The sequence below is a fragment of the Scophthalmus maximus genome, chromosome 17, assembly GCF_022379125.1.
Source record: "Scophthalmus maximus strain ysfricsl-2021 chromosome 17, ASM2237912v1, whole genome shotgun sequence".
Taxonomy (NCBI): Eukaryota; Metazoa; Chordata; class Actinopteri; order Pleuronectiformes; family Scophthalmidae; genus Scophthalmus; species Scophthalmus maximus.
In genome coordinates, this window is record NC_061531.1 from 16276836 (window position 1) to 16295000 (window position 18165).

The 18165-nt window shown below is 48.1% G+C and overlaps 1 protein-coding gene across 3 annotated transcripts in view; it reads left to right on the plus strand.

Annotated features, from left to right (window-relative positions):
• The window catches only part of znf385c (zinc finger protein 385C), a 121336-nt gene that overhangs the window by 67036 nt on the left and 36135 nt on the right, over positions 1-18165 (plus strand). Inside the window, exon 1 of one of the 3 annotated variants that reach the window (XM_035616583.2) lies at positions 10136-10560. The exons of the other annotated variants lie outside the window; for them this stretch is intronic. Within the exon in view, the coding sequence (XP_035472476.1) occupies positions 10551-10560 (10 nt within the window). The 5' untranslated portion in view covers positions 10136-10550. Of the gene's footprint in view, positions 1-10135; positions 10561-18165 lie in introns of those variants that run through there. 3 annotated transcript variants of the gene reach the window in all.

The following is an 18165-nucleotide window of genomic DNA, read 5'->3' on the forward strand; positions in this document are numbered from 1 at the left end:
GATGGGGAAAGATGCACAGCAACAAGGACGCAATCCCTGGACACAGAACTGGAGACGTCGTGGCCCTTAACTCTTGGGATGAACACAGCAAACGACTTAAGGCTATAAAGGCCTTGCTATGTCATTATGTACAAAATAAAGAGTAAAAATGAATAAGCAGAGCAGAGAGTGGATGGGTAAAGGATCCAGTGTTTTTGTCCACAGTCCACGAGGCTGAACTCGGGTCACGAGAGGCTCCGAGGTGAGAGACATCATCCTCTCACTGCCCTCTCTCTGAGCCAGTTCATCAATAATCAGTAATATTGGCCTAGAGGGTGTGAAACGGTGATGGGAGTGTAAACCTAAGTGAGCGCTCGCTCTCTCTCGCTCGTCCATTCTCTCGCTTCTCTCTTTATTTATTACTCTCTGCCAAGGAGGTTATGTTTTCGCCCCTGTCCGTTTGCTTGTTGTTGTTTGTTTGTCAGCGGGATCACACAGAAACCGCTGAATGGATTTCCACGAAACTTGGTGGAAGGATAGGACGTGGGCCACGAGAGAACCCATTTCATTTTGGCGTGGATACGTCGACTTTCATTTACACTGCGAAAAGAATTTCTTCTGAGCTTTGGGGGAATGTTGGGCCTCGGTGGAGGTATGACCTCCCCTGAGAGCCATTCTTTCCAGTGTAGTCAGAGGAGACTGTTGTAAGAGCAGACGGTGCTTCAGACGCTCCATTTTGTAACTTTGAACAGAAAGCCACTGTTTCCCCTCTGCCCCCCCCCCCCCCCCCCAACAGAACCTGTCCATCCATCTATTGTCTCACCGCCCCATTGACTTTCCGTCACTGCCTCCATCTATTATTTGAACTCCTCTGTCTGTCAGTCTCTCTTCCTCGCCACACTGTTAGCCTGTTTCTGTCAAACACTTTTTCATTCCGTTTCTTCTCGTCGGCCCCCCGACTCTTTATTCCGACACTTGCTCCGTCTCGTTTTAGCAGGCATTTTATCATACACAACCAATCTGTCACACACACACACAGTGTGTGTGACAGATTGGTTGTGTGTGTGCATGCTGACGTGGACCGTGCGTGCGTGCGTGCGTGCGTGCGTGCGTGCGTGCGTGTGTGTGTGTGGATGATAAGTGCGCACACACACACACACGCAAGGTCCACGTCAGCACACACACACAGATGGTGTGCAGGTGTAAGATGTGACATAGTCCAGATAACAGGCCGTCGCCTCCTCAAGTCCACATCGCAACACGAAACAGCCGAGGCCAGATTCCAGTAACACAGCTCATTTTCCACCGGTGTCTCTCACTGTCCCTGTGTTTTTGGCTGTGTTGTTGTTGTTGTTGTTGTTGTTGTTGCGTGTTCTTCCTTGAATACACTTGACTTGTGTGTGTACCTGCCGATGGGCCTTGTGCTTTCCAAGGTGATCCTCAGTTGTACCTTTGATCCGTAGCGAGGCAACATCCAAACAATGAAATGTCTCCACTCGTGGTTTTAAATAGTAATAAATCATCACTACTAACACAAAGCCAGGCAGCCAGCTTTATAAAGCACCATTATTCCTCCTGGTATGACTCATACTTGTACTGTAGTGACACAGTTACGCATGCATACACACTGGATTTGCTCAGTGCTGCTGTGTGGTTTTGTTCTCTGCAGCACGTGTTTGTTTACTTATGTGTGTGTGTTTGTCGGCGGAGGAGGAGGGGGTTGGTGGTTGCAGATTGTGCTCGGTCCAGTAGACCCCTCCCAGTCAGACCGGAGCTGTCTCGGCTCGTCAGCATTAGACTCGCGTGGCACCCTGATCCGCCCCGACAGTCAGCCGCGGGAAATGATGGGACGCGAAGCTGCCGACAGCGCCCATGTGAGCGGGACGCGCAGGAGGGCGGGTATGAGGGGGTCGGGCTGGGGGGGGGGGCGGATGTTGGATGGGATGGAAAAACAGGAAGGCAACGTGTCCTCATAATAGCGGAGTCACGAACCATACCCCTGCCTGGCACAGCGCAGACACAGAGTGCGTCGTCGCACAATCCTTTGGCACGCGCATACGAATAGAGACGCAGACACGGTGACATCGGGCGCAGGCCGCGGCCACTGTGACATTTTACCCGGCTGAATGACAGTGGAATGAATCTCAGCATGCCCCCGGCTCCAGACCTTTAGGATCGAGCCCATTGTCTTTCACTCAACATACCTCAGCTGCTGTAACCAAACACAGCGACACACACACACACACACACAGCTTCAAACCAGTCATGGAAAAGTGGTTTAAGAGTCTGCAGAGGAATGTGATGAAGAGCACGTCATCGATCTTGTGATCAATAAATCTCATATGTTTTATTATGTCTCTGCACTGACAACAGCATGTGGTTTTTGGGTTTGTCTGTCCGTTTCTTCTGGACGTTATATCTTGGAACCACATGGAGGAGATTTCATCAAATTTGGCACAAATGTTCACTTGGACTCGAGGATTACAAAAGTCAAGGTCACTGTGACCTCACAAACACATTTTTGGCATTATTCAAGAATTCATACATGAGAATTTTGCCTTTTTTTTACGGAATTTCTAGATGAAAATGGAAGATTAAGTGATTTATTGAGTTTGTTGCCTGTATGTCCTGTAGGGTCTCTCCCCACAGCGAGACACCTCCCAGTAGGCCTCCACAGACAGGCAGAGTGGAGTTATGGGCCGGGTGGGGCTGTAACTTGGCTTCGGTGTAAAGGAGAGGACGACGAGATACAACACACACACACACACAAGGTTTTTCCAAAGCCCCAAACCCTTATAGCCTTTCATATTTACGGGCCCATTTACAGATTTTTCCAGGCCAAGGCATCAGGTGCGTCAGACCACGGTCACATTTCCAGAGAAAGAACGCAAAAAACCCCAGTGTTTCCACCGGGGGCCATCCTTGGCTCGGCGCGTACCTCTCGATGGATTTCTTTCCCCTCTCACCTTCAATATTCCCTCTCATCCTTTCAGATTGAACCGCATCTCCATCCGAGCCGTTTCTCCACTCGCTGTCACTCTTTCCGTCCTCTGTATGATGGTCCACTTCCATACTGTCACATTGTGTAAAAATCTGATAGTGAAAATGCCAGAGAAAAAGCTCCTTTGCTTTCTGTGTGTGTGTGTGTGTGTGTGTGTGTGTGTGTGTGTGTGTGTGTGTGTGTGTGTGTGTGTGTGTGTGTGTGTGTGTGTGTGTGTGTGTGTGTGTGTGTGTGTGTGTGTGTGTGTGTGTGTGTGTGTGTGTGTGTGTGTGTGTGTGTGTGTGTGTGTGTGTGTCATTTTTGATGTGTTGCACGCAGTAACCGCGGCGTAATGGCTCTGTGTGATTGTTCCAAGTCTAGTTTGTTTGCTCGGATGCTCCTGTAAAAAACACAAAGCCTTGCTCAAAATATTGCACATGGAAACCATGGTGACGTAGCGCTCGTCGCATCAAATAAACAATGATGAGCATGTATGTCCACTAGTGGTTTAGCTGAAATAGATTAGTTTACCTCATATGGCTCCTTCCTTATATTCATAAATTCTACGTTGACCGCACTCAGCGTGTGAACACAACCACTACAGCCACAGTTATTATGTGAAGCCCCCTCGCTTTCAACCCTGAATAGCCTTATCTCCGGTGTACAAAGCAGCATTCTGCCTCTGCCATGACTCCCCTTTATGTGACTCAACAAGCGCGCTCACATCCACCGACTGCCTCATTGTATTATTTATTGAGCCCAAAGACGCACGCTCTTTCAAGGTGAATAACACCAAAATGAACAAATGTTTTTCTTTCAGAGTGCGGTGCCCAAAATGTCGCCACGTCTCACTCTCTTCACTTTGTGTGTGTACTCTCAGACGACCATTTTTAGCTGTATCCTTTTACCTTCATTTTTACATATTACCATATCCAAATTAAAGTGACAAGTTAACTAATGAAGTGTTTTAATTAGATTTTCAGTTTGGGCCTGAAGGCAATGAAAGATGGAACGTTTGACAGCATGTGAAGGTATTTAGGAAGGTTTTTATTGCAACGCATTAAAAGCCAGGGTATTCTCAATCCCGCAAAAACAAGAAAGCCCGAGTCTTATAATATACAAGAGCCACTGAACCGATAATGAATAACAGATGGATTTTTTTTGCTCATATAGTATCGGTGTGGTACAGCACTGAACCAGAAGATGTTCCTTTATTCAGTGTCCGTCGACCGTCACATCCTTCTCATATTTTTCAAATGACTTCAAATGTAGGAGCTCTACATAATCCGGCCACTAGAGAGTTAATCTCACCTCTCACATTCCTGCTATGAAGAATTACTCACCAAGATATATTTTAAGACATGTCTGAACCATCAACATGACAATAACGTCAAAATAAACCAACACCACTCCCGTTCAAATTCTTATTGATGTGGCCGGAACACAGCTAAAATAAAACAGTTGGTTTCAAATTTGAAACCCCAATTAATTACCTTTCAGAACACAAACCAGCGTGAGTCATTCATTGTGCAGCATTAGTCACTCGCACCGGCCGAGGTAGTGGGAGAGTGAACGTTTTGGTCTACTCCACTGAGTCGGACATAAAAAAATGAAAATAATAATCTCAATGAAGGCAATCAGTCATTCACATTTAAGGTTGGATGGGTTATAATTGTGAATGAAGGGTCTATGGCGTAGCGCCTATCTGCTGTAGCTACTGTACGCTGTAGAAAATGACATGTACTTCCCGAGAAATGGAAGTGAACATCGGGACAATGGCTGTACAGAATAGTCCCATATTCAGCAAAGAAACGGAAAAGTAAGAATTTACAGCCGGGAATAATGCAAGTTTGTCAAGATTTCAAAACTCTATGTTTTCCACTAATTAATGAGATCAAATTGCACAAGTGACGGTCTCAACTTGAAACCGAACGTGAGTGGAAATGTTCACGGCGCACGAGCGTGTGAAGGAGCCCTCACACGGATCTTCCATTCAGCCGCAGCGTTTCGGTTATTCTTGGCACCAATTACGTCAGTTTGACTGCAGGCGCTCTTGCGTTTTTCTATTTCCACTTGAAGCACGAAGCAGACATCAGGATTCCCACCTGCCGTTCGTCCTCCTCAGCCAGCAGTTTCCCTCTTCCCTCTCCACCTGATCTCTTTCACTCTCCCTCGCCTCCTCCTCCTCATCCCGCTCCTCTCCTTCGTCTTCCCCTTGTGAACCCTGCCGAGGCGGCAAAACACACTGATGATTTATAGATGTCGGGGAACCCATCTTTCCTTTCTTTTCTGCTTTCTCTCTCTGTCACCCACACACACACACACACTCACTCTGTCTCTCTATGAAACTGTATGTGACATTGATGCTAAATGGGGCATCCTATATCCCGTTGTGATGAAATGGACTGTGCAGGTGGCGCAGCTTGCAAGCACAACACACACACACACACACACACACACACACACACACACACACTCTCAACCTCTCTTCTCCGCAGTGTCATGCTGTTAGCATCTCCCTGCTCTGCAGTTCACTCGTGACTGTGGGGTTTGGCGATGTAACGATTTTATATTGGGATAGATTTTGAATGGGATCATAAAAAAATGTGACATTTCATGATGACATTTACATTCAATCACCCAAAATAATGCTGATTCACGACCATGTTCACCAAACCAACAGCTTCCCTCCAACGTGACTGTGCCGATTGGCAAAATGATACAAGTCTCTATGATAAGGTCTCTTTCACGTGTTTGAAAGATAATTCGTCGTGGGCTTGCAGACCTAGATTGACCAATTTGACAAAATCGATTGATCACTTAAAACTTGATCTATTCCCTTTAATATATGTGGTAAAATCTGGCTTCAGGTGCTTTTGTGGGACTGGGCATCCTTCACTGTCACCCATCAGCATCTCTCTGTCCTGTCTGCCAATCTTCAAATTACTTTAGCGCTTCACAGTCCGACCCTCTCAGTGCTCCTCCGATCTCCTGTCAGTCTCTCTGTCACTTTGTTAGTTACTCTCCCTGTCAGTCAGTCGGGGCTGCCGGCCGGGGCCTTCACGCTCCGAAGGTGTTCCCTCGCCACGCTCTTCAATATACTCTTCAATTCATTTGTTTGTTTGTCAGAGAAAGGAGGTGAGAGAGAGAGAGAGAGAGAGAGAGTTGCCGGGAGACGAGGATGTGGTCCAACGAGAGACGGTGAAGAAGAGGACCAAATATGCCAATAAAGTAAGTTAAGTGATGGAGGGATTTAAAAAGAGGGGGGGGGGGGGTGGTGGAGAGATGGAGAGATGCCAATTTAGAGGGTGAAAGGTTCATGTCAGGCCCTCGAAGAGAAAAGAGGGTGTGACGGAGAAGTGGGGGAGGAGAGTGTCCGGAGTTTACTTTAGAGAAAGATGTTATTTTACAGAGAGCGAGAGTTGATGGTTTAGAGAAAACTGGGGCGAGCGAAAGCTGTTGGTTTAGAGAGAGAGAGGTGGGGGGGGGGGCTGTTTGCCTTCTCTGCTGCCAGTCATTACCTAGTCAAGTCTCAGCAGCAGTTTGGCAGAGGCGAGCTCTAATTGAGGAGGCCGGCGGCTCGGAAACAGCAAAGCGAGAGAGAGAGAGGGGGGCGGGCAAGGCGAGCTTTCCTCCTCTTTGCTTGTTCATAAATTAGGCCGTCACTCATTACGTCCTGGCATGAGGCTGGGATCAGAGAACGCAATTTTCAAAAACACATTTGCATTTGTCGCAAGTTCCTCATACTATTAAGCGGAGGCTCGTGAAGCCTGGCTGTGTACAGTACATTTTTTTAATGGGGAATACCATGCACATACTCTTTGCAATGCCTTGACAGTGATGTGTCCAGCTCAATGAAGAAGATCATCCACTGCTATGCATCAATGTCTGTTAACCCCGCATGTTCGGGAAACCACTCGGCTCTTAAACGCTCATTTCTGTCCGTGGTTTGGTAAGAGTGGTCTGGACTCAAAAGAGACGCTAAGCCACGATGCGCTTACTGCGCTGCCACCCGCATAGCTGGCACGTTAGCTTCGTCACCAGCATGCAATGGTGGTGACGAAGCTAAGGAAGAGGGATGGACCCGCTGGATCCTCTGGTGCTCGGAAATGGAAGGACGCATTAGTCAGCTGCTTTTGGAGGACTTGTGGAAATGGGACTGTGACACAGTCAGTGTTCAAACGCAGCCTCCGAAGGATGTGGTTGGCCCCTGATCTGGGACACACACACACACGCCCACACACACACGCACGCGCACACCCACACACACGCAGGCAAGGAAATCAGGGAAGTTGTTCAAAACAAAGGTAAAAGAGTCCATTGTCCTAACGCATGCTGACACCCGCCAAAATAGCTTTGTCACTCATCACACTCGCGGCGTATTAGAAAAGGAACAGGTGGACATTACGAGTCTGTCACTCGCTGACAGGTATTGATTAGGCGGCTCCTGATAGAAAGTATGTTTGAACCTTACGTCACCAGAGAACAGAGAGACTCTCTGGGGGAGTTTGTCGCCGTCTGCTAATGACCAAAATGCAAGGCGGGGGATACGTGGCGGGGAATGGAGATGCCCAGGTGCCGCCGCTAAAGAGATGTCACATGGTATTAGGCATTCTCTGCGCCGCGCGCCACTGTCATCTCCTCGGGTGACAGCCGCTATCTCCATATTTCACGCTCCCACCCACCGCCGCCCCGCAGCTGATCCATCCCGAACCGACCCCGTCCCAGCGCGGTGACAGTGCCGGCATGCTACAGTGCTCACACACACACACGCTGCATGATGATTACAAGCTGCTCACCTCGTCTGTAGCCTCCCGCCTTCCCATCCGCACAATCTCGCCGACAAAGTGAACGGTGCACATTTAAATGTTCCACTTACGTTTGCACTGGTTACTATTTGCAGACATAATGATTTCCCCCACATGATTATTTTGATTGATTTATTTTTTTTAAATAATCCATTTCAGACCAGATGTGTGCAGGTGTGCGTGTGTCACATTCAAACTACCAACTCGTGCCATTAGTACCAGAGTTGTGGAAAGACGACACAGTTTTGTTAGACTCGAGTGTGACAGCTTGACCTTCTCCTCTCTCCAGGGTCTGGTCACTTGGCTCTCGGCAAGCCCGTTAAATACCATTAGTACTAACAAAGTCCACCAGTGTTAACTGCACAATCAACCACCGTCCACCCACTAATGAGGGAGAAAACAATCATGTCTTTATTTGACCTGTCCAGCATTACAGAACTCTATGGCGGCTTGATATTTGCAGTAGGAAATGAGCTGATCATTCTAATGGCAATTAAAAAATTAAGTCTCTTGAAATTGACATTTACAGTAAAAGGATATTTGTCTTACGTCTATCAGTACATATGTACAGGTACAGTCTGGGGATCATAAAAGTCAGAGTACATCCTCTGGTCACAATGAATGTAAAAAGATTTTTATATCTATGGTTCTTTCTTAGCCGTTGTCCTGAACTCCTGCTGTCAAACCAACAAACTAACAGGGGTGAAGATATAAACTCCTCGGCGGAGGTAACAAACAAACAAAAAAGTCGACACGGATGAAAACATAACCTCCTTGGCGGCGGTGACAAATAGGCTAGAACAAATCATCTTGGCTGAGGCTGAGTGACGCAAAGCTTGGAGCCATTCCCGCGTTTCTAATTAGCCGGAGCTCTGGCGTGCCAGCCAGTGTGCAGGCCCACGGTTGGCATGAGGCAGCAGGACGGCCCAGCTGCCCCTGTGTCCTCCACTCTGCCCCCAGGAGACAGTTTCTGGGTGCCGCTGCTGCCTCGGCGAACGGAGGGAGGAACAGAAACCTGGATTGGCGGGGGCAGGAGGAAAGCTCACACCCGACGTAACACGCTGTCAGAGGCAATATTTCATGATAACGGGGGAAACTCTCCGTCAGCAATCTGATCTGTGTCCACCCCACACTGCTGTCCCCCCCGGTGGAACTGCACCGTGGCAAACTGACTGATAACTCACCATTAATCACGAGCGCATTGTTGCAGGTACGAGATTGGAAAATGTAAACGCACAATAGCGACGGCAGACGGAGCGTTAGCATTTTTCTGGTTTTTCGCAGAGGAGTTCAGGAGCGGTGGAGAGTCGTTTTGAAGCCGTTTTCTCACAATGATGACACTAACACAGCAGCAGGCATTTCTGCCAAACCAGCAAGAAAATGAAAATAAAAAAAAGGATCGACAAGAGAAAGAAGCAGAGAAAGAGACGGGGGGGGGGGGGGGGGGCTGGAAGGGTGAGAAAGAGGCGAAGAGGGGGAAGTGAACTGGGAGCAATTTAATGTTGTAATTAAGTTCCTGATAGCACCCTGGGAGATGTGCTTTGGCGTAGATCCAAGACTGCTTAGCTTTGCAAGCAAGACTCTTCAATCCACAGTCTATGCTTCCACACACACACACACACACACACACACACTATCTCTCTCACACACACACACATCATTTGAACAAACAGATATTTAATATGGGCAGGCTCTCTGCGCTCTCGAGCCAATTCCGAATCCCAGAATATGTGTCAACTTCACCGAATGATGCATCGACAAGAAGAGACACAAAGGAGGAGCAGACTGGCGAGAGAGAGAGAGGGGAAGAGAGAGAGAGAGAGAGAGAGATGGCTGTGGGAAACCATCACTTGCAGTCACTCTCACGTCGCTCTCACTCACACACACACACACACACACACACACACACGCGGCGGCTGCTTCGACAAGTGCACACAAATCATCCTTATGAGCGCGCAAGTGGAAACGTGTCTCGGGAAAATATTCTGTTCTCTCCCGTAACGTTTACAGTGCTGCGATCACGCATCTGCCTTCCCGAAGCTCTCTTTCTTTTTCCACTTCCTTCTTCTTCTTCTTCTTCTTTGGCTTCATGGCAGGATGTGCACGTGTGCATGTGGAGGGGAACATATCGGTTATAGTGTCTGACCTGTGAAACATTAAGTCTGACGAGTAGGCTAATGTGGTGCCAAGCAGATCATTTCCACATCTGTGCGTTCCTGCCAAGTTAACCCCCCCCCCCCCCCCCAAAAAAAGGTGTTCGCTGAGGGGAGGAGAGAGAGAAGGAGGCTACAGAGAGGAAAGGATGACAAGGAGAGAGAGAGAGAGAGAGAGAGAGAGAGAGAGAGAGAGAGAGAGAGAGGGAACAGGCAATTACACCCAGCTCCTCTCCAGCAGCCCTGATTCCTCGCCTCCCTCAGGCCAAGCGGAGCAGCGACGCGCTGGAGGATTTTAACTGAGGAGAACCGCGCGCATCAGTCGGGTCGGAGATTCTTTTTTCTTTTCTTTTTTTTCTCTCCCGCGGATTGATCGACGACAAAAGACGTTCGGAGGAAAACGGATACAGCACTTTGAGAGAAATAGTTGCACATCGCAGAGACTTGGAGGGAGTCGGTTCCAGCGGGTTGTCACCTGCACAGGACGCCTGCAGTTGGACCGCACCTGTGCGTCGTGCGCCTCCTCCCTCGCTCCTCTGCGGGGATAAAGGTGCGCAAACTGCTCTTCGCCGCTTTTACGCACGGTGACGCGCCGAGCTGGAAACACGCGGATACGCACCCGTGCCCACGATGCTGATCGGTAAGTGTTGACCAAAAGAAAGGTGTGAAAGAGAGGCCAGACGAGTCACTGCTCCTGCTCCTGCGGACGGTGCAGCGCTTGTTATCTATAAAGCATGTTCATATCCCACGGAGCACATGGCCGATGAGAGGAAGCTGCGCGCCAAAGTAGCTGTGAGGAATATTTGGGTTTTGTTATTAATCGGACGCGCAAGAGTCGTTTTATGTTTTCAAACCCACGTGGAACTTACCATCAGCCATAATTAAAACTGTCATCGATCAAGTTATGTTCAGAGTTCATCGCCGAGAAAACCAAACGTGCGCGTCCCCGCCGGACACCTCCATCCAATTTACTTTTCTGTGTGGACGTTTTTAACCAATAAGAAGTCGTTACGTGAAAATAAATTGTCACCTATTGACCGGGAGGGCACGTTTGACTTTTTTTTACTTTTAAAAATGTGAGGAAAGTGCGAGAGCATCCTGGTTGGTTATGAACTGACCTCTCTCCGAGTAGACAAATGGAAATCAACGACTGCCTCAAAACCAGCAAATAATGAGAAAATGGCATTTTCGATCAAAATGGATCGTGCTGGAAATTATTGGCTATCTGTAAAACTGTGTGAACAGGGTAAGGGGGAGGTTGTGTACATATTGGGTTTGAATGTGAAGAGCGGGGTCTCTAAGGGATTTCATTTATTTTTTACATTTATTCTCTACGCATGCATCTAACATAATCAATAAACATGCATTATTTTAGAATTCCCACTGAGCCTTAAGTCGATGAATCCATTTGTTTTTATTGATAGTAAAAAAAATCAAGTAGCCTGAAATACTAAAGCAATGAGGTTGAAAATCAATGTGTGGATTTTAAGATTGTAAAAGTATGAAATCTTGATTATATTTGATAATATTTTTCCCGATTTGATGCTAGAATGGACGCGATTAGGGGAAAAAACATGACCAACTAAATCCAGAGATAGAGAACTTCTTTACTGCATTTGCATACTGAGCTCCATCTCATCTCTGATTATACGGGAGAATAAAAGGTATACTTGTGTTTTGTGTGGGCTGAGCTGAGAGGTATAACTAATGGACCTGTGCTGCTCAGTTCCTGCGCTTTCACCTGAAAAACACTGATTTGCAGCAGCGGCTCAATCCTCTCCTTTCTTATGCCAAACATTCTTACTCACATTTGCATTTCTCCGGGTCGGTTGAAGCTTTTGAGTCCTTCCTTTTCATCTAAGAGACGAAGAAACTGAGAATGGTGTAAATTAAAAAAGCTGAGATTATTACAAAGATCCAAAGAAAATACACGGAATAGTCTTGTTTACTGATTTGTAAATTGATCGTTACGCGCCCGCGCGGGCGCCACCGGGCCCCCGGGAGGTGATGGATCTCGCTGTAAGTGAGATTGTGGGGCGCAATGAGATTTCGCTGCTCTTAAAATGGCTTCGGTACATGGGCCAATGACTCACGAAAATGGATGCCACATTAGCATTTTCCTCCAGATATTTACTTCTCCTTCCAATTTTCCACGTCCTAATCCGTCCAGCGGAGAGAGCGGATGAACGCGAGGCACCGCAGCCTGCAGCGCTGAGGTGTTGGGACCGACATGATGTCCTCTCTCTCTCTCTCTCTCTCTCTCGCCCTCGTGTCAGGGGTCACTCCCGCTCTGCCTCTTTGTCTGCTCATAAAAGAGCAGCTCTACTGTCAAGTGGAGCCCTAACAGCCCGGGCCCTTTGGTCCTGGTGCTGTTTTCTCCTTGGCCATTATGTCGTCCTCAAAGTGGGTCACAGGGGAGCTCTGTGGCTGATAAACGATGGCCGCGACTTCTTACCGTGTTGTCGCCTTCTGCGAGGCGCGCGCTGTTTTCTTCCGGCGACGCTTGAAAGAGTTGAGGTGGAAAATCGTTTGGGGGGGGGGGGGGGGGGGGGGGGGGGGGGGTTCAACCTTGTCTCACTTCACCCATCCATCAACAACCCCCCCCCGCCGTCCCCCCGGGCGGTGGACAGGTTGTGGGGCTGTGGGAGGGCTGATTACAGGCCTGTCCCTCTGGGAGTGGGTGCCATTCTTCCTCTTCCACTCCTATTTTTTTTATCTGTAGGCTCTAAAGGTGGGGGGTGGGAATGCATGGGAAGCAGGGGTTAATCTGCGCTAAACAGGGCGGAAGCTTGATCGGGGGCTAATTACGGGGGGTTAGGGTTACACTCTGTGACCACTCAGTGGAGGCTAACCACAAGCAAGGCTACGATAGACTGGGAGAAAATAAGAAGAATACTCAGTATTATTCTTTTTAGTCAGCAGTATGAGAAGGACACTGATTCTAAATTCGGAAATCCAGACCTCAGCTTAATATCCTTGACCTTGAGTTTTCAGTGTCCACTTGCCCCGGGTTCCAGCTTTAATGTGTAAAGGCTGGAGGGGTTCCCGGGCGACGGCAGCAATAGCACATCTGTTTGAAGTGGCGGTGCAGTGGAGGGGGGGGGGGCGTAAATGAGGAGGCTAATGAAAAGCCTGCACCGTTGGATTGAGGGCTCCGGTCCACTTCCCACCAACTTCACATCTGCAACATTATCAAACCATCAGCCGCGTTGCTAAACGTCTGTGTGCGTTTTTAGTTTTTTTTGGCTAAGAGCAGCTGTGGGCTTCTGTCTGGACCGACCGAGTGTGTGCGTGTGTGCGTGTGAGCGTGTTTTGCACATGAATGCAAAAGAAAAGCTTGAGAGGCAATAAGACATTATGATGGATGGATCTCCCGAGCCTCCTGTCTCTTCGTTCATCCCTCGTGGGCCGGAGGGAGGAAGGTGGCAGCTCTCCAGCTCCTGCTCAACGCACTCCAACCTCCTCTCTCTCTCTCACACACACACACACACACACACACACACACACATAGCAGAGACAAATAACCCACTGCTATATTAGCTCAACAAACACCCCACTTCACATGACAAATCTTTAGTCAAACTGACTTTATTTTTAATGACCCCAGGCCCTATTAGTCTGTGTCATCTCTGTAAAGACTCCCCTGAGAATGAAACCACCACAAACAGTCATATCTATATTTTTATTCTTGCCGCAGCCACTATTCTCAATCTTGTTTTACGCTTCCCGGAAAGAATCAGTCCAGGAGGAGGCGATGTGAGTTTAGAGACAGATCTATTCACGGACGCTCTGGCAAGCCCGCGTGTCATCAACCCCTCTGACGTTCGGCGCTTTTCATTTGTGATGAAATGTCGGCACTCCAGTGTGAATCACACCTTCCACTCATAGCAAAATATGTATTATGGCAGCACATACGCTGATCTTTCCAGGCTATTGTTGGCGAATAAGAATATGTGACTGTTCTCTGATGGATTTCTGTCTGAATGAGTGCAATATGCTAAAGGACAACTTGAAAGCCTGTTCATTTATCTCCAATTTGTCGGTTGAGGCTACATTAGCGGCTACTAACAGCCACAGCTCTGACTACCAAGTTGTTGGTGGTTGCGTTGCATTGTGGGTAATATAGGCGCGTGCACAGAGTGTGTGGAGTAAAAAACAGTGTTCCTGGTTCTGCTGTATAGATATTCATTTTTAACTGTTCATCCAAAAGGGTTATATTGCTCTTTGAGTGAAGTACTCTTCAAGTATGGAACAAAGGCGTTCAGAGATGTTCATTCCGAAGGAATGTCAACCCAAGCGGACATTTTCCCTTTACGTTGCATTCATTTTCTTATTCTTTTACGGTTTTATTCCTGAATTTTGAAATTGGAGAAAACCCTGAATAAGTCACTGGACTTACCTTGTCCTCTCTACCAAACTCCAACCGTCGCCGACACGAAATGTAAATGCGGCTGGATAAATATACGGGTGTGTAACACATCATGAATCAAAAGTGAAATGCTCACATTTGCATGTAAATATGTTTCAGTGTTTTTTGTGCGTGGATTGTATTGAGAAGGCGTGTGTGTGTGTGTGGGGGGGGGGGGGGGTTGCAGGGTGAGTGGGTAGACTGTGGGAGCAACGATAATTAGACCTGTCCTCGTGGACCTGCAGGCGCCTTTGAGACACGTCGAAGGTCAGCAAGGAGCAGGGTTCACAAGCCAATGAGGTCACAGAAATATGACCTATTCCGTGCCATCGTTTTCCCCAAACCCCCACAGATATTCATGAGATCTCTTTTTTGTGTATCTTCTATGTGTGACATGAACTTAAAACCACATAAGTAATGTGTCTTCTTTTGCACATATGGCGTTTGGTATGCATGGTTCACATGTTCCCCTTTCCGCTCTCGGGCCTCCCTGTGGAGAAGAAGAAGAAGAAGAAGAAAAGAAAAAAAAGAGCTTATCTGCGAGTGACAGTTCATATCATTTCACCAAAGTGACAGCGTGGGTTGGATCGGCCCGCCTGCTGACGTGATAGCTTCAGGATGCTCAGAGTCGTATGGGCATATGTGAGGCCCAGCAGGAGCTCTGACAACATGAGAAATGGTTCCACTCGGCACCAAAACCTCACCACTTAGCCTCTCACTCCCTCGGTGCTATGAGGCTAAAGATGGAGGCCTTGAAGAGAAGTGGCAACACGGTGTTGCGCGTGTGCGTGCGTGCGTGCGTGCGTGCGTGCGTGCGTGCGTGCGTGCGTGCGTGCGTGCGTGCGTGCGTGCGTGCGTGCGTGCGTGCGTGCGTGCGTGCGTGCGTGCGTGCGTGCGTGCGTGCGTGCGTGTGTTTTTTTCTGCGTTTGTGAATTCATCAGTCTTCAGCTGGTAAGACTGCTTTCCACGGAAGTGGACGACTAGTCCTCCACTTGATGGTCTGACCCTGACTTAAATGAGCGAGGGGAAAGTTAAAGGCCTTTGAAAACAACACACTGGAGTATGAGAGAAAAAAGTCACTGATAAAGAAAATAGAAAGCAGACACAGAGAGAGAGAGAGAGAGGTGGATACCGGGGCAAGTGTAAAAGAGAAAGGATTGAAACATGAAGGGGAATATAACCTAAAATAGGAGATATCTCTCCTGCGGTTCTCCAATCTCTCTCTCTGTCTCAAGTGTATTTCTAAGTCATCTAACCGGTCTGTCTATATAAACGCCCCGGCTTTCCAGGCACAAGGATCAGCGGCGGAGAAAGTAACAGGCTATCGATTTTACAGTCATCTCCAGCCATCAGAACCCGGTGCCCCCGAGCGCCGATCTGCAATACTCCGGGGTCCAATGTGCATTAGAGAGAGAGAGAGAGAGAGCGGCTAGAGTGTAAACGCTGGTAAGTGTAAATCCAGCTCCGACTGTTGTCTCTGCTCCGGCTCTCTGCCGACCTTCACCACCACATCACCAGTGTTTAACAGCCGACCGCTGGAAATGTATTGAAATGGCTAATGTCCGTTTATTGTCCACTATCATTCATCCGTCCATCCGTTATCCATTCTGCTTACGATTAAAGGTTGTGAGCCAAACCTACTGAGCATCCACATGTCTCTGGACTGTGGAAGGAAGCTGTGTACAAACAAGACTGTAGAAGACCAAAAAACAGGACAACGTGAGCAACCTCTCGAGACTGCGAGGGGCCAACTATGGACGAGAACGGGGGAAACAAATAATCAACTCACTTGACATTATTATGTATGAAACTGCCAATCAGATTAATTTACTCTTCAGTAGAAGTTGCCAGGACGCTGCTCTTGTCTAAAACCCTTGTCTACAACAACTGACAAAAATGTAATCACAAAAACATACAGTATACTGGTAAGCATTTTCTGTAGGCAACACAAACACCCACATGGGGACAGAGGAACATCTAATGAAGACACACACAATTCACACACCTACAAGGACGACCAGCGGTATGAATGTGTTTGATTGCAATGACTGCACACAAACAGTACAGGACATGAACGTACATTGATTAATTGACGGAAATACAGTGATGATGATTTTGGGCGGCGCAAAATATATGAAACATGAAGAATACGTCCAACCTCTGTACATGAATACACCTCTTGTCAGCACGCTGTTTAGTTCGGCTGTCTCACTTCTCCGTGTTGCACGACAAAGGTGAGTGTGTAAAGATGTGTGTGTTTGTGTGTGTGTGTCTGTGTGTGTGTGTGTGTGTGTTCTGGCTTGCATCTCGAACAGAAACTGGCATTCTCTCTTCTTTTGCGTCAGCGTACTGAGCCGCTGTGCAGAGAGTCTGACTGGGAATGATCAGCTCTAATGATTTTGTGAGAGTCTACATGATCATTGTTGGCACAGCAGTGTGTTTGTGAACAGCCCTCTCTCTCTTTCTGTCTTTCTTTCTGTCAGTCTCTCTCTCTCTCTCTCCTCTTCATCCCCTCCCACACCACCCTTCCTCCCTCATCTCGGAGGGGATATCCAGCCTCAGCGTGTGCTGATTTCGGGTGGCGCCCGCCGCCGTTCGCCACATTAGTGTGACAGTGGGCCGTCTGAAGTGGGTGACTCGCGCGCCGCTCACCGCACCAGCGCAGTGGAGAGGATGTGCCAGCTCGCTGTGTGCAGATGCAGACGGGGGCCAGCATACGAGCGCAGGCAGAGGGGACGGAGAGTGTTGACGCGCATGTGCGCGCCTGCACAGGCCGACGACATACCGGGGGTCAACACAATAGCTTTCACGCCCGCGTTCTCTAAATACTCATTGTATAAGTGCTTCCGTCACAGACCGAAGCCGCACAGTCCTCCTCCGTATGCCTCCGAGCGCGGCTTCCACCTGCAAAGCCGCCATCCGCCCGCCCGTCGGTCCGTCCATCCGCTCCCTCTGTTTCTGCCGTCCTCCTCTGTTCCCTCCGTAGGCCCAGTCCAATCTTGAAGCTTAAGTTGAGCTCCGTCTCTCTCGGCTTATCTCCAAAAGCTGCCTCTTTCATTTGAGTAAATGCCTTCATTCGCGGCTCCTCTATGAGGAGGCTGATAAGGGATGTCTTTTATCCACGGCAGATAGGCTTTTCCCCATACAGCCCAGTGTGGGTGCTATAGTGTGTATTTATACGCCTGCGTGGCATATGCAAAATTATGTGTGAGAGAGATTATATTTCTGAGTCGTGTGTCAATGATTTTTTATATATATATATATATATGTAATTCTGAGACTTGTATGAATAGTTTTCATATGTATAAATATGCATCGTGTTCTGGAGCCGTCTTCTCATGCTGCTTGTCATTCAAATGTGACATTTCTATGATTACGCATAATCAACACAAGACTACCGCAACCTTGCAGGTGTCTCTAATAGGGAGTGATTAAGTGGGACGAGCTAATCATCGCACGCCACGCTGTGTGTGTGTGTGTGTGTGTGTGTGTGAGTGTGTGTGTTCAAGAGGAGGCTGTCTGACGAATTGATTAGGGTGGCAGAGTGGATTTGTAGCCAGGCGTGGAGAGATTAGTTTAGTCTGTGTTCGCCTCCGTCTAAGCCGTTTCCAAATGCTGCACTTCTGTCTCTGGTGTAACACAACGAACGTTTCGATCGGCCTTTGATGCTGCGAAATGTCAAATCTTCAGTGAAAATGTTTTTTTTTTTCTGTTTGTTTTTTTTTGTGAAAGTGTTAAGAATGAGGCCTGTGGCAGACGTGTGCGCTGAACAGCCCCTCGACCGTCACCATTTTTGAACCTAATATCTGGTTCATATTTCCCACTCTGTCCATCGGT